The 17,561-nt window shown below is 35.9% G+C and overlaps 1 protein-coding gene across 1 annotated transcript; it reads left to right on the plus strand.

Moving 5' to 3' along the window:
- Positions 1 to 1,880: 1,880 nt before the first annotated feature.
- Positions 1,881 to 10,442, plus strand: LOC125477231 (flavonoid 3'-monooxygenase CYP75B137-like). Its single transcript, XM_048584185.1, has 2 exons — positions 1,881 to 3,138; positions 9,696 to 10,442. The coding sequence occupies exons 1-2, from the start codon at positions 2,185 to 2,187 to the stop codon at positions 10,314 to 10,316; spliced, it is 1,575 nt and encodes a 524-aa protein (XP_048440142.1). The 5' UTR covers positions 1,881 to 2,184; the 3' UTR covers positions 10,317 to 10,442.
- Positions 10,443 to 17,561: the final 7,119 nt, after the last annotated feature.

Below are 17,561 nucleotides of genomic sequence, written 5' to 3' on the forward strand. Positions count from 1 at the left end.
TTCTTGGTGAGAGGATGCACGGCACAAGGGATAGAAAAGGGTTGAGTGGTGTGTGTAATTGCATGTGTGTGCATGTGGAATAAAGAATGAATGGTGGAAATGTGAGTGAATGATGTGCATGTGTGTGAATGCATGTGGAATTAAGAAGAGTATGGAAGTGAATAAATCATAATAGGGCTAGTTTAAAGGGCTAGGGTTTAAGTACATAGAATGGGCCTAAAATAGGTTGGTTTGCATGGCATAGAATGTTTGATTGGGCTAGAGGTTTTCCATGGCTCAAAGGATTTGTTTGATTGGGCTAGGCCCTTTGTTTTATGTCCCCAAAGAGCATACAAGGCTTCAATTTCGTCCATCCTCTTTGCTCCATGATTAAGCTATCCAATCCATGCCTAAAAGTGCCCCAAATAGCCTCAAAATGCACTTTCTTGCTCCCTAAGCCCTTAGAACCTGAAAACAAACAAAAGAAGCATAAAGGACTAAAATAACTAAAGAAACATAACGTAAATGCACGAGAACAAGCCATTTAAGTCGCATGAATATGCTCCTATCAACCCCCGGTGTTAGTGCTCCCGGCTAGAGTAAGGCACAGTCCTTCACGTGATGTTCACCTCCCGCACCACACGCTCAGCTTGGATCCAAGTTAGGTGCACAGCCCTGTCGTACAGACCACTTAGGGTGGTTCCGACTCGTAGGTGACCCGCGATTATTCGCACAGCCTTCACGTGATCGTAGCACTAAAGCGTTTATATGTATTACACCCAGGCCTGTCGTACAGACCACTTTAGGTGGTTCCGACTCGTGGGCAGGTTTAGTTACTGATATCGAGATTTGAGCTCTAGATGCAGCCGTACAGGTCATGTTAGGTGACTCCGGCTGCCAGATTGTATATTATTGATGTGATTTAAACCTGAGCACTTGCATTTTATTCTGAGGTTCCGTTATGGCCTATAGTTGAGCATGATTGGCATATTTATATCTACGTGCATATGCTTATTTTCTGGGAAGTATACAGGTTTTACAGCGAGGAGTTAGAATCTTATTTTTGAAATGGTTTTCGAAAAGCTTTGTTTTTGCCCACTCACGCTTTTGTTTTGCGCCCCTCCAGGTTCTAGCTGTTCAGTTGGTTTGGTGGTTTCCCAGAGGGCTTTCCCGGCATTTCTGACAGACGATCACCAGCGTATTTTCACCTTCGGGTGTACTGTTGTAACGTTATTTTAGTTTGGACTGGTTAGGGTTTTCTGCTCTGAATTTGTGTCTCACTTACGCTAGCACTTCTTACTTTGACCTTATGTATGCTAGTTTTTATTTATTCGTACCTTTACATTACTACTTTATTAGCTTCCGCACTATGCACTTGGCTACGTCACTTCCACGTGACGGCCAGCACGCCCTGATCTCGGTCGGGGTGTGTCACAACATCTTTCTTCACAATGATACAAAATATTGTATGTACCAACAACAAAACTTGCCTAACATAAGTACTTGTACATGGAAAATAATTTACCTATAACAAAAGAAATGCAGTTTGATGTATAAAATCAACAATATTATGTTCCACTCATGTTTATACAACAACAAAACATGTCTAACATATATAACAATACATAGAAAATAATTTACCTACAAGTTAGAGGAATGTTATTTGATTCAAAATATATAATATAGGTGTAGCATTTTTTTTTTAAAATAATTGGAACAAACTAATTTACCTACCAATTAATATGGATAAAATTGCTACAAAATATATCACGGAAAAAAAAAAAATTACTTCTCTAGTTTGACATAGATACGGTTAATGCAAACACTTTTTTCATTTTATTTCACTTTTTCTACTACTTTTAATTTGGCATAAATTTAGGAATTTGGAAAATGGACCATAAAGTATGAGTGGTATGAGTGTAAATAAATTGTATTATTATGTCAATAGTGTTCCTATATGTTTGCAAATTTTAAATTTGGACTTAAACTGAATCTTTAAAGATAGATGGGTTTTTATCTAGAAATAATGAATTGTAAGGGTCAAAATCTAAAGCATCCTATTTTTTATAAGTTTAGTCTTACCATCTAATATACCATGTACGGCCGGCCTGCCAACAAAATATTCCTTCACTTGAATATTATATTAATCCATTCCTGCATTCCCAATCAATTGCCGTTCCCAAACACTGCACCCAGTGTACAGCAATGGCTTCCGGTTCCCATTCCAGCTACCTGTACTCCCTCTGGTCTCAATCCCGCCCATCAAGTACTGACCAAACTTTGCTGACCTTCATCTCCGCCATTTTCCTCGTCTTTCTGTACCTCTGGCTGGTCAAAAAATCTAACAACCCGAACCCGCCGCTGCCACCCGGCCCACGGGCCTTGCCCTTGCTCGGGAACCTCCTCTCCCTCGACCCAGAACTCCACTCCTACTTCGCGGGCCTGGCCCAATCATACGGCCCCATCTTCAAGCTCCGCCTTGGCAACACCATCGGCGTTGTAGTCACCTCCCCTTCCTTAGCTCGCGAGATTCTCAAGGACCATGATATCACCTTCGCCAACCGCGACGTCCCCTCCGCGGGTCGGGCCGCGTCGTACGGGGGATCCGACATCGTGTGGACTCCGTACGGACCGGAGTGGCGGATGCTGAGGAAAGTTTGCGTGCAAAAAATGCTCAGCAACACCACTCTTGACTCTGTGTACGCGCTCCGGCGGAAACAGCTCCGACGGACCGTCGGGTACTTCTACGATCGGATCGGATCGCCGGTCAACGTGGGGGAGCAGATGTTCCTGAACGTGATGAATGTTATTACGAACATGCTGTGGGGCGGGACCGTGCAGGGAGACGAGAAGGCGGGGCTCTCGGCGGAGTATCGGGAAGTGGTGTCGGAGATGACGGTGCTTTTGGGGAAGCCGAATGTTTCGGACTTTTATCCGGGTTTGGCCAGGTTTGATTTGCAAGGGGTGGTGAAGAAGATGGGCTGGTTGGCCCGGAGGTTTGATGGGATATTTGAGAAGATAATAGATCAACGGCTGCGGATTGACAAGGAAGGGGAGGAGGGGAATAAGGATTTTTTGACGTTTTTGTTGAAGTTGAAGGAGGAAGGAGGAGATTCCAAGACGCCCTTCACCATGACTCATCTCAAAGCCTTGCTCATGGTAAGTAAATGTTTGACTTACTTTGAATTTGTAGCAAGCTTTCAGTTTTATTTTTCATATTTTTTTTTTTCACTATAACTTGTTTAGTAATGCATCATCGAATTATTGTTGGAAAAATTACAAAAAAAAATTGATATTTTTCTAAGAAGCAGGTAGACATTAGATTGAGGCGCGAGTATCTCACTCTCTATAAGAAGATTCAAGCTCACTGCAGTTTGACAATAATTCACGAATCGGTTCAGCAAAATGCTACATGATAAATGCACTGACACCATAAAAAAATGCTAGTGGGATGATAAATAAAAATATTATGGAGAAAATGCTACTAATTATAAGTTTATTATCACACCTTAGTGAATAGGGTAATAAACCTATAATTAACTATAAATAGAGTTACAAGAGTTACAATAGGTGAAAGGTTAAACAATTCCACTTAATTCCCTAGTAATAACAAATAATGGAAAATGATCCTCGTCGGATCCTTTTCCTAGGGATCCTAAGAATCCCGTAATCATGTTCATTTATCGTACATCATGCGGTCAGTTTTCGTTAAATACTATTTATATTTGAATTAAGAGAAAACCAAAAAAGAAAAAGGAGAATTTAAATTTACACAGGGAAAAAAAAAAAAGGGGGGGGGGAGGAAATGGAAAGAAGACAAAGAGGATGAGGTAAAGAAAAGAATAAAAAAGAATAGAAGTTTCCAATTTTCAAGGCGTCAAAATGGTTGGGGTGTCTGACCGTCTTGGCTGATGTGAGGCATGGGGACTAGGGTTGGAGGGAAGGGATCACACCACACACGTGGTGTTTTATGAAATGGGGAAGAATGCATATGCACCTTTTCAGAATTCTCTTTATTATGAACCACCCAACCCATGGGATTTTTACTTTTAATTTTTAAAAATTAGATATAGTCATTCAAAATGTTAAGTTATATGGTATATATGCTTAATGTGTTTTTAAATTTTGTACTTGTTGGATATTCTTTTTGCATTTTATCATTTTTTTTATTATCTTATCGATATATTTCATACAAGTATAATTTTTTATAAGTGTCAATATATACTTATTTACAAGATATACAAAAAATTTACCTAAATTCACCTAGGCCCCCTAGACCCCACCTAGCCTAGACGCCAGCCTACCGCCCGACTAACGCCTAACGTTTTTTAGAACATTGAAATAAAACAATGACAATTATAATTAATTAATATTAAAAATGTACATTTGAAAAAAAAAAATTAAAAATGCACCAACAATTATTAACTAAAAGTTGAAAGGTAAAGTTTGAAAACTCAAAAAATATAACTTCTAATTTTTGGTTTTCAGTTTTAGTTTGTCGCTATGAAACAAATATGCAAATAAAGTGGAAACAAAAACAAAGGCGATTCGGTTATCATTTTCTACTTGGAAGTTTATGCCTACCCAATCAACTGCATATGGTCCACCATCATTTTCTCAATGGACACGTGTGCCTACCCAACTTAAGTGCACGTGGTCCATGTGCAAGGATGGAGAACGGTTATAGAGGGTGGGTAACCATAGTTATTTACTCATAATCATTAAGTTCTTACACGTATAACAGTTTATTCATTGGATAATTGCATAAACAGTTATATTAGGTACATTTAACATGCATTTCCGTATTTTAATGTTCCAAGTCCTCAAAAAACTTATACATATTATTGTATCATTGATGAAAAATGTTACGACTGCCGTATGATGTCATGTAGGCCTGGAAAACGGGTCATGTTTGTCATGCTTCATGTTTTTTTGGTGTAACACTTATTATCTTAACATGTTATGTCGTGTACCACCCGTTATCTTAAGAGGTCCTTAATAGGTTATGTCACTTTACTCATCAGGTAAAAGGACCCAACATGTTATGACTCATTAAGAAAAATATTTTTTTTTCCTTAAATTTGCACATACCACGTTGCCACATAAATATTACTTCAAAAAATAAAAACACATTTGTTGTTAAGTACAACATCTATACTCTAAAATGAGAGCCTAATAAAAAAACACCAATACACTACTAGCCTACTACAAAATATCAAATGTGTAAGGATATGCAAAATGAAAGAGTTTTTATTTTCAAGGTTGTGAAGTCTTTCTCAGAATTTAAAACCTTGCCATTGAGGCAAAATGACCCAACCAGTTACATTAACGAGTCCTTAACATGTTTGGTCACTTTACCCATCAGGTAAAACGACCTGACCCATTAAAAAAAATATTTTTTTTTCTTCTTAAATTTGCACATAACAAATTGCCACATAAATATTACTTCAAAACATAAAAACACATTTGTCGTTAAGTACTACATCTACATTCCAAAATAAGAGCCTAATAAAACCAATACACTATTAGTCTACTACAAAATATCAAAATGTGTACGGATATGCAAAATGAAAGAGTTTTTCTTTTCAAGGTTGTAAAGTCTTTCTCAGAAGTTAAAATCTTGCCAATGAAACTCAAAGCTTGCATGATATTCATTTTACAAAAATTTTCAATTTTCCTCAATCTTCATGGGGTTGTATTGGAACTTTGGCTTGGTCTATTGCCTTCAAGAGTTATGTTGATGATGTTTTCAGTAAGATTTTCCACATCAGAACTCTGTTCTGCATAAATTAAGTATAGAAAAACCAAACATTATAAATCATTCAAATTATGAGAAGTTTACCAAAATTATTCTGAAAAGAAATAAAATAATAGTATTGTACCATATAAAAATAGAGTAAACTGTCGATTTACCCCCTGAACTTTCACTTTGCTTTTGATTTTCCCCCTGAATTTTTCTATTGGAAAATTAAGGACTCAAACTTAAGTTTTTTTAGCCGATTTGCCCTCTACCGTTAGTTTTTCATATATTCCATCCATATTTCTGTTAAGTGAGACCATGTGCATAACATGTGAGGGTAGTTACATCATTTCACTCTTAAAAATGATTAAAAAACTGAAAATAAATAAATAAAATAAAACTTTCCCTCTATTTTTGCCCGCTAATTCCTATCCTCAATTTTATTTTTCCCTCTCATTCCTATGTATGAGAAATGACATATGGTGTTATTGTCTTCATAAGTAGCTAAGCTAGTCTTTTTCTTGAAGCATGTACTACCATTTTTATTTTCTCTAACAAATTAATAATTTGACAAATGCTCATAGTGTTACTGTCTCCAAAGCTGTGCATTAATATAAGAAACATGTTCATAGTACTCATAAAAAAATGCTTAAGATAATTACATACTCTTCATAATGTCATAATAATCCCAATACAATTCCACAAATGATCCTTAAAAAGTTGGAAAACATAACACCCTCAACCTCAACCTCAACCTTACTCAGCCATCAGAAATGAAAATAGGCTTAGGTACAAGATTCCAACCAAACGAGGAAGGCCATGGATAGTGTAGTTGATCTCCATGTGTCATGTGTGTTTCGAGCAAATTGTTTGTGCTCTTGTTTTGATAACTAAAACCTTATTTTGCTTGTGTTTGCTTAGTGGAATGCCCATATTTTGTAATCGAGATTCTATGGATTATATACCTTATGGATGATAAAATCTCTTATGTTTTCCAACTTCTTAATAATCATTTTGTGAAATTGTATTAGGATTATTATGACATTATGAAAAGTATGTAATTATCTTGAGTATTTTTTATGAGTATTATGAACATGTTTCTTATATTAATGCACAGCTTTGGAGACAATCACACCATGAACATTTGTCAAATTATTAATTTGTTAGAGAAAATAAAAATGGTAGTACATGCTTCAAGAAAAAGACTAACTAAGCTACTTATGAAGACAATAACACCATATGTCATTTCTCATGCATAGGAATGAGAGGGAAAAATAAAATTGAGGATAGGAATTAGATGGAAAAAATAGAGGAAAAGTTTTGTTTTTTTTTATTTATATTCAGGTTTTTAATCATTTTTAAAAGTGAAATGACTTAACTACCCTCACATATTGTGCACATGGTTTCACTTAACAGAAATATGGATGGAATATATGAAAAACTAACGGTAGGGGGCAAATCGGCTAAAAAAATTAGTTTGAGTCCTTAATTTTCCAATAGAAAAGTACAGGGGAAATCAAAAGTTAGGTGAAAGTTCAGGGGAAAAATCAACAGTTTACTCTATACAAATATATAACCTTATTTTTCCAAATTTTCTAAGTATAATTTAACATATATATATATATATATATATATATATATATATATATATAGGTCTTTTAACAAGAGGGATTCCCATTTTTCTAAAAAAATGGGGATACCCTCTTAACCGTTAGATTGGCTTTAATAAAATTGTGTGGTTGAGATTAAATCACAGGCCACACAATCTCAACCGCACAATTTTATTAAAGTCAAATTCAACGATCAAGAGGATGTCCCCATTTTTTTAGAAGAATGGGGATCCCTTCTGTTAAAGGATTCCTATATATATATATATATATATATATATATATATTATACGTATGGGTTATAATATTATATATTATTATAGTATATAATATTATATATATAATTATTTTAGTATTTTTAGGGTTATAAAATTATAAAATTAATATTTTTCTTATCATGTATCGGTTTACCCATATGTATATCGGGACTAACTCGTTATTTTAATAGGTGCTTATTGAATTACCCGATAACTACCTGATTTGTTATCATGTTAAAAATTGTTAGGTCTAATGTCAAGCAAGTCGATCTCGTTACGAAACTTGTGTGGTTGACAATCAATTAATATCATAAGAAAAAGAGAAAATAAAACAAATACTGAGGCATCAAAATAGAACAAAGTGTGTCCATGAAAATAAATTCGGAAACAGTCTGGGACTCTTGCCTGGAGATTAGCCAGCAGCACCACAAACAATTGGGAGAGGTTGAACAATTTTAGAGCTTTTAGTTTTCTTTTTTAATTTTACATATATTAAAATAACCATAACCATCTATTTAAATTTCACGGTTAAACGATTATACTCATACCTGTTTGTTTGTTTAAACGACTACCTATAATCATAACCGAGAGTTTTAAATAGACGGGTAACCGCAATTACTCATGTTCGTGGGTATTTTCCCCATCCCTACCACGAGAGCCTCAATGGCTTTATTGTTTGTACATGATTGGCCTGCAATGGTTTTGTTGTTTGGTCTATTTTCATGTTTGTACTTACAATGTTGCTGTCCCTTCCAAACTCATCTTTCATCTCATCCATTTATTTTTTTCCCACATCATGCTTTCTTCTTTTCAAAAAGGTTTGTACATGACAAGTTTGTGGATAAACTCAAGTTCCGTATACCCGAGTTTATGAAGAAAAAGGGAAATTCTAAAACCGTCCAATAGTTTTTATTTATTTTTTTATTTTTTAACAAATGCTATTATCTACATTAAGTAGCTTTTTAATTTTTTTAGACAAACTATATCATCTACACTAAATGGGAGGGGACGAGCTTACTCACATTGGGTTAGCAATAATGTGGTTCAAATTCGCATTTGGCGAGAATCAAACCTAAAACAGTGGAAAAGCCATAATTTTTGTTAAGGAGGGTCAATTTTCTTCTTTAGTTCAGGAAAACTTTAGGAGATGGAGAATTTGATCACAAGAATTCGTCTGTAGGATCAAAAGTTCATCATGATTATATTACTTGATTTTTTTTTTTGAAGAACTATTACTTGATACCTACACCGTTAATTTGTTTGATATATTCAGATGACTAAACAATCACTAATTCAAATGATTTTTTCATAGGATGGTCTTCAAATGAAATTAAGAGGTTGAATGGTTTCGATTGTGAAATTTCTGTTTTGAAGATACATTATTTGCAAGTGCATAGATGAACTCATCTCTAAAAGGGAATGCAAGTATTATCCTTTGAATTATATTTTACATTTTAATTTATGGTTCTGAGTTTGGAATGATATAAACATACCATATGATGTCCATGATCCATATATCTTGTCAAATCAGGTTTGATTTAGTTGGAGGAATATAGATAATGTACTGAAGAAATTTATTTGTGAGAATGGTCGGGTTTTATATGGAACCAAATAAGTCTAAAGACAATAAATGATTACAAACTTGGCAAACGGTGAGGAGGGTCAGCTGATCATGCTAGGCATTAATTGGCTCCGCCTATGACCTATGATCCCTCACTTACAAGTACAGAGGAATAACCTTATAGCGTAGTAATAAGTGGCAAAACCGTCCAATAGTTTGATCACCAAATTCGTGAGTTTTCATTCAATGTTTCTGTGTGCATGAGGTTATGTCTTTCCTTGAAACATGATGCGTTGAGACAACCTTAATCTCAAATTCAGTCTCACTTATTGACATGGTTGATTGTTTTACAGGGTACGTTAAGTTTTAGCCTTAAATTGGCGGGCTAATGGCTTAGATTTTAGGTTTCAAGTTTCAGTTTTAGCTAATGGAAACTCTTGTACAAAGTACCTGACCTCCTACCTGTATGAAAGTTACTTTCCACATGAGGATTTGTTTTCCCTGGTTTCCAGAGAGCCAATTAGTATAGTAACACAACTTTCTATGGACAGGATATGGTGGTGGGTGGGACTGACACTTCCTCCAACACAACTGAGTTTGCAATGGCTGAAATCATGAACAAACCAGAGATGATGGAAAAAGTCCAGCAAGAGTTAGAAGACGTAGTTGGCAAGCACAACATTGTAGAAGAATCCCACATCGGCAAATTGCCATACTTACAAGCTGTGATGAAAGAAACTTTGCGCTTGCACCCAGCCCTGCCTCTGTTAGTCCCTCATTGCCCAAGTGAAACATGCATTGTGGGAGAGTACACCATTCCAAAACGATCTCGGATTTTCATCAATGTTTGGGCCATACACAGAGACCCTTCGATTTGGGAAAACCCATTGGAGTTCAATCCAGAGCGGTTCTTGGATAGCAAATGGGACTATAGTGGGAAAGACTTCAGCTATTTTCCATTTGGGTCTGGCAGAAGAATATGTGCTGGAATTGCAATGGCTGAGAGGATGGTGATGCATTCACTTGCTACACTTTTGCATTCTTTTGATTGGAAATTGCCAGAGGGAGAGAAGTTGGATCTTTCTGAGAAGTTTGGGATTGTGTTGAAGAAGAAGATACCTTTGATTGCCATCCCAACTCCAAGGTTATCAGATCCATCACTTTATGAGTAGAACAATGCTGCTATCAAATTCCTTAGAATACTTCACTTGTAATAATTAATACCAACTTAAGCCTAAAAATATTTCTCGAAAACTACATATTTACGATAATGTTCTATTGTGAGATATCGATATATATATATATATATATATATGTAGATTATGAATTTATACCAAACTTATGTTCCTAGAAATTTCTAGGTATAAGAGCATTTGTTATTGAAAACTTCAAGCTGTTGTCCCCTTTCTACGGTTTTCTTTTCTCAAGCATTTCCGGATTTGACTTGTTTTATTCTTCTCTGTTCAAATGATGAAAAGTGATATTTCAAATTGCTCAAGTCCGAAGGATAGGACTAATTCCCAGTGAAATCCGAAACATTACAATAAAATTGTGATATTGAATCGCCTACACATTAGGTTGAGACGTTGGTATCTCACTCTCTGTAAAGAGATTCACGCCCACTATGGTTTGACAAAAATTTTCGAATTGGTGCAACAATATATATCCTAACTTGTCCCCTCCAAAATATAACATGACTAAAACCTAGCTGCACAAAAAGGAAGAGTCCACAAAAACATCCTTCAGTGGCCAGTAAGTAAAAGATGGAAAAGATGGAGGCATGAAGAACAATAGATGTAGAGGAAAATGCTAGTGGGATGATAAATAAAAATATGATGAAGAAAATGCTACTAATTATTGTTTATTCTCACTCTTATTAACAATAATAAGAGCTACAAAAGTTACAACAGGTGAAAGGTTAAAAGACTCCACTCAATTTCGTACTAATAACAAATAACGACAAACAAACTTAACTCCCCCACTAGCAATCAAATAATTATAATTATAATTTATTTATTTAATATTAAAAAGGATTTTTATAACAAATGACCATTAGAATAAGCCCATCCCATCAAGATAGTTCCTGAAATTGAAAATCGATCCATGTCGTCCTTAAATATGGGTGCTGCAAATCAATGTAGTTATTCTGTAGTATTCTGTCAAATAATCTGTTAGTTTGTTGATGTGACACATTTACGGACCCATGTACCCTATTAAATAGCAACATGTGGATTATATCAAGCTATTATTTTTAAGAATGATCAAAATTCTGAAAACAATAAACCTGAGTAAATAGAAAGCAATAAACAAAAGTTTAGTCATTCTGGCTTTTAGGATCTCTCGACTCTCTAGTTCCTTCCACTGTTTTTGATCTTTTGGATCGTACTCGAAGAACCGATTCTCCCTCAGACTTGGTCCATCTTCTCCCGGTTTTGATCATGGTCAATGGAACAAGAGGGGTGATGTCAGCATGTGATTAAAATTTTAATCTCATTTTGTTATGAATCTTATTGATTTTGGTCTTTGTGTCTTATCAGACCAGATTATGCATAGATAACGAAGATTACAGAAAATTGTGGTATCTCTATAGCTATGGGATTACTGGCGATGTCTTTAAAAAAAAAAAAAAAAAAAAAAAAATCTTGAAAATCAAAACTGGAAATTGCGAGTGGGGGGTCGTGGAAGAATGCGGGGCGCCAGGGAAGGGAAGATGGGTGTGCGCAGATGGGAGGTTCGATCGGAGAGGGGGGGAGAAAGAAAGAAAGGGGAAGGCGTGAAAGAGGGAGAGAGAAGTCATCACGTTGTGGGGGACTTCTTTAAGTGGTTGGGGTGGCTGAGGCTTGCTGTTCCTTTTTTTTTTTTTTTTTTTTTTTTTTAAGCTTTGGAAAAAAATAAAAACTTATTTTTATTTAAAAAATAAAACATAATCCACATTAGAACTGATAATTTTTTATACGATCCGCTAACATGACACATAAACGACACAAAAATAACGGGTTTCGAGTTAACATTATAACGAATCGGATCATTATCGGGTCACACGATAATAACCCGTTAATAATGGGTCCTTAACAGGTTTACACGAAAGTGACACACGGGTAACCCATTTCGACACGATAAGAAAAAAGTTATTTTGATAATTTTAATTTTTTAAACTACTAAAAAAACTTACTATAAAATACAATAGATATAATGAATATGTATATATTGTTTATTAATTATTCTTCTATATAAAATTTAAAATTTAAGTTTTATTTATTTTTATAGTATATTATAGGCAAAGATTGAGATTAAAAATCATAAAACATATTAAAAATAAAATATCAAGTAATTTAAAAATACCAAAGACATTAAAAAAATTATAATAATTAATTAACATGTGTGAAAAATATGAAAAAAATATGCGAACACTCATAGTCGTAGTCGCATCCTCTACGCTTTAAGGATGAGTATATGATCGTTTGAATTTTTAAAACCATACAAATTCTCATGAATAGTATTTTTAAGGGAGTTCAAAATAAACAAAATTCATAATTATTAATGTATAAGTTTGAAAGATGTGAAAGCATAATAAACGTTCATAATTGCATCCTCAACGCTTAGACGATGGTTACATAGTCGTTTAGATTTTTAAAACCATGTAACATCTCACGCCGCCTAGGAGAGTGATCCTTAAATGTATATTTCCATCCCTATCTAGCATGAGGCCTTTTGGGGGCGCACTGGCTTCGGGTTCCGTAGGAACTCTGAAGTTAAGTGAGAAGGGGGCTAGAGCAATCCCATGATGGGTGACCCACTGGGAAGTTGCTCGTGAGTTCCCAAAAACAAAACCGTGAGGGAATGGTAAGTCCAAAGCGGATAATATCGTGCTACGGTGGTGGAGCGGGCCTGGGAAGTGATTCGCCCCGGGCGGGGATGTGACAATTTGGTATTAGAGCCTAACCCCGGTCGCATGTGTACCGACGAGGACATTGGGCCCCTAAGGGGGGTGGATTGTAGCATCCCACACCGCCTAGGGGAGTGATCCTTAAATGTATATTCCCACCCCTACCTAGCACAAGACCATTTGGGAGCTCACTGGCTTCGGGTTCCGTAGGAACTCCGAAGTTAAGCGAATGGGGGGCTAGAGCAATCCCATGATGGGTTACCCACTGGGAAGTTGATCGTGAGTTCCCAAAAACAAAACCGTGAGGGAATGGTAAGCCCAAAGCGAACAATATTGTATTACGGTGGTGGAGCGGGCCCGAGAAGTGATATGCTCCGGATCGGGATGTGACACTCCAAATCTCATGAACATTATTTTTTATTTGAGTGCAAAATCAATAAAATTAATAATAATTATTGTAGAAGTGTGAAAAATGTGATCGCTCATAATGAAAAGTTTTACAACTTTCATGAAGGGGTCAACTCTGAAATTTAGTATGTATATACTAATTTAGTATTATGTTTTACATTTTTTGGGGTCAAATTATGTTTTTCATTTTCATTTTTATTGATTTAAAATATATTTTTCTTAACGGGTAATAGGTTTGGTCATATTACCTAATAATATTAACGGGTTGATTTTGGGTCGGGTCATATTACCCGTTTACTTTAATGGGTATTACACAACACGACACGAACATGAGAAACACGACATGAATGCCAGTTCTAATCCACATTGTTCATTTTAATTGGATATATGAATTCATATGTGTGCCACATCAACACACTAACAGATTATTTGACAGAATTCTAACAGAAGGACTACACTGATCTGCAACACCTATATTCAGGGACAATATTGATTGATTTTCAATTTCAAGGACCATGTTGATGATATGGATCAATTTCAGGCTCCATTTGTGATAAAAACTCTATTAAAAATGCACCAACAAGCTATTTAGTACTATGGTCTAGTGATATTCCTTCTCATTTGTAAGTGAGAGGTTTTAAGTTCAATTCTCGCCAAAAGCGAAGTTGAACTACATTAGCTCATTGTAAATATTAGCTTACTCCCCCACCCCCTTACTGTAGATACTATCATTTGTTGGAAAAAAAAAAAAAAACAAAACAAAACAAAAAATGCACCAACAATTATTAATTAAAAATTGAAAGGTAAAATTTGAAAATTCAAAAAATATAACTTTGTTGTAAAATCGACGATGTGTGTACAGCGGAATAAATAAAACAAGACACAAAATTTATGAGGTTCCTCTATAGTCAGTGTGACTAGAGTACGTCCTCGGGCAGCAGTGATGCTTTTATTATAATTTGGAATAATAGGAGTACAAAGATAACTCTATGTATTCTCTCATCTCCTCTTCCTCTCTTTCTTTTTTTTGCTCTCAATTCAAAGCATACGGAGTGCTCTATTTTTAGAGCAACTCCAAGCACACATCTTTGACAATATAATCTCCACATATCAATATTCTGCCAAGGTTTTCAACACTTTGGCAATGTTTTCAATGTTGTGGCAGGTATTCAATACTGTGGGCATTCATTACCCACTAGTATTTTCAACACTCCCCCTTGGATGCCCACATATCAACATTAGTTGCCTCGTTAAAATCTTGATCTATTTTTGGATGCTCCCCCTTGATGAGTTTCTCCCCCTGATTTCAAATTCTTTAGGCTGATCATTGATCCAGCTGCTTTAGTCTTTTAGCGGTGATAGTTGCCGAATGAGGTGTTTCACTTGTTGTTAACTTTCCACAGGCTTGTTCTTGAACTGGGTTAGAGGGTCTTCTGCTAGACTTCCTCCAAAGGTCTGAATTTACCTATTTTATCTGGAGCTGAATTTGATTCAAGGGTGGTGGACACTTGATCTTGAATCGGACTTGTGATTTCTTCAAAGGCCATCTAGGCTTGATCTTGAATGAAATTGGATCATGAGGAGCTTCATGTGACAAGTGATCTTAGGCTTTGTCGGGGATGAACTGACATGTGTTTGTTGTGGTTGTCTCCATATGCTTCAATGTATCATTTTCACTTGCCTTACTTGCTCCCCTTGCAGAAGTGGTATTTTCCTTATGCAGGTTTGGCATCTTCTCTTGTAGTATTTGTCCTCTGATACAGGAGTGAAATGCAAACCTTGCATTTGAATGGACCGTCACTTCTTGGTGGCAGTGCAAGTTTGAGTGGAGGTTCCGACATATTGCTTTCTCTGTCCTTGTCTTGGCAGGTAAGAACAAGGACAAAGGAAAGGACAGGGAGATTACATGATATGAGATACTCTTGCTCTCGTCCCTGATGATATGAGATACTCTTGCTTTGGTGTGACTTGTTTGTAGAGGTATTCTCGGAGAGGAAGAAAACTGAGTATTTCGAGATGCTTTGTGAAAGATGCATTCTCGGAGATGAGGAAGAGTTAGATATTTTTCAATTCTACCTTGCCATGGAGGATAGAGGTTGACATATATAGGGATTTCCCAATAGTAGGTAGTAGTGTTATGCCTTTACTCTTGTCAGCAACTGTGGTGTAATTAGAACAGTAAGATTCACGCATTTTCAACTTTATCAGAAATCTTTAACAAAGTTGCATGTAATATCCAAGAGCTGAGATTGCGTCTGAGAGATGTTGACAGACGTCATGCAGGGAAATCCAGCTTTTGAGATTCGAAAATCGGTGTCTTTTCGATTTTTGAATAAGTGGTCCTGTTGCCCCTCCTTTTATAGAGATATCAATTTTGTTCAGAAACACTCAGAGAATTGTTGCCTGCAGAAATTTCCCTTTCTTGCACTTCTGAGATATTATCTGACTTCCTTCATCATTTCTGAAAATGGCTTGCCCATCTAACATTTGCTTAGATTTGAGTCTTAGGATTGATACAGACGAGCAGCGTCAGGATAACATATGACGCCCGTCCTTCTCATCTTCTAATGGTCCTCTTACGGTTGAGGACTCTGTGATGAAGAATAACATAACCGCTACAGTGGTAGTCAGGAATCTTCTCACTTCAAAGGACAACAGAATCCTTTCAAACTGGTCTGATGAGGCGGCCGTTCAAGACTCATTGGCTCTCAGTGTTCAATCTGCGGGCTCTGTATCCAATATGGGTCAGCGCTTACTTGCTCGAACTCACCAAGTTGAATCATTAATGGCTGAGGTGGCAAATCTTAAACAAGAGATTAGAGGGCTCAAGCATGAGAATAGAGTTTTACACATGCTTGCAAATAATTACTGTACGAGCATGAAAAGAAAGCTCGACCAGCTACTGGAATCCGAAGGTCGGACTCAAAATGACAATCGGGGGTTCGAGTCTTTATTCCAAAGACATCCATTGTCTTAGTTGTCTGGAGTTCCACCAAGTATTGAGACTCCAAATAATCAACTTCTGGTGTCTTCCCCTTCTGGGGTACTTCCGAGTACTGAGGTTTCACATGAGTAACCTTTGTGAAGGTTCCTTTCTGTTTGTTTGTTTTAACTCATGTGTATGTAATTTCTCGGAGATATTAATATATAAGCTTTATTTCATTCAGTGCATTGTGTTAAATACAATAAAGCATATATTTCACTAAGATGTGGTACTTCTGGACCAAATATCAATTTATCTTTACCCTCGCGAAGATAAATGATTATTCTTAGTGTCTAAATCATTTGAGTATTCAACTCATAATCTTCAATCCATATGATTCTTTAATGTCATAAACATCATGGATAAGATTCGTGTTGGCATATTGTTCGATTCTGCAGTTCGAGACAATATTTCTCTCAACACTTTATAATCTTTCTTGACTCTTCAGGAGTCCCAATTTAATATCATCAACTCTTACAAGAGATTTTAGTATGTTGCAACAATACCATAATGGATGTACTCATTAAGGCAATTTATACCATCCATTAGTATTGAGTACATATTTCATGCTTTACCCTTCTGGGGCTTTCTTCAAGCAATTTGAATCCTTCAGGGATTTTTTACATTTCATGACACATTTTCCTTTAGAATTTATACAGAGCAATTAGCTTTCATGTATATTTGAGGGATTTACTTATGGAGATATGATGTGGGTGACTCATAACCTTTCGTATATAATTCTCCATTCATATGAACTCCTTTACAACCTTGTGTCATCTCATGTGAGTATATTTCACAGTATTACAAATGCCCATATGTAACCTTTTAGGTTCAACATCTTTTGGCTATTTGTATTGTATCCAAATATATAGGTCTATTTTTCCACGTTCTTACAAAATTGTAATGGATTTGCCTTTATCCATTTTTAGCCCATAATTTTGTTGATGGAAAAAGAACGGGACTCAATATCACCACAGCTCATTGATGAATTTAGTAGCTACTTGTAAAAACCAAAATTACCATTGGTTATCATCAATCTGTGATCCTATATTCTCATGTGCATGCGCATGCATAAAAGCTTTTCATTTCTTTTGGATATCTATTGCCTCTTCAAGGGCATTACACTATCTCTTCCAGGAT

Source organism: the organism of the source record quoted next, unplaced genomic scaffold (assembly GCF_019419815.1).
Source record: "Pyrus x bretschneideri cultivar Hongxiangsu unplaced genomic scaffold, Pyrus_bretschneideri_v1 Contig201, whole genome shotgun sequence".
Classification (NCBI taxonomy): Eukaryota; Viridiplantae; Streptophyta; class Magnoliopsida; order Rosales; family Rosaceae; genus Pyrus; species Pyrus x bretschneideri.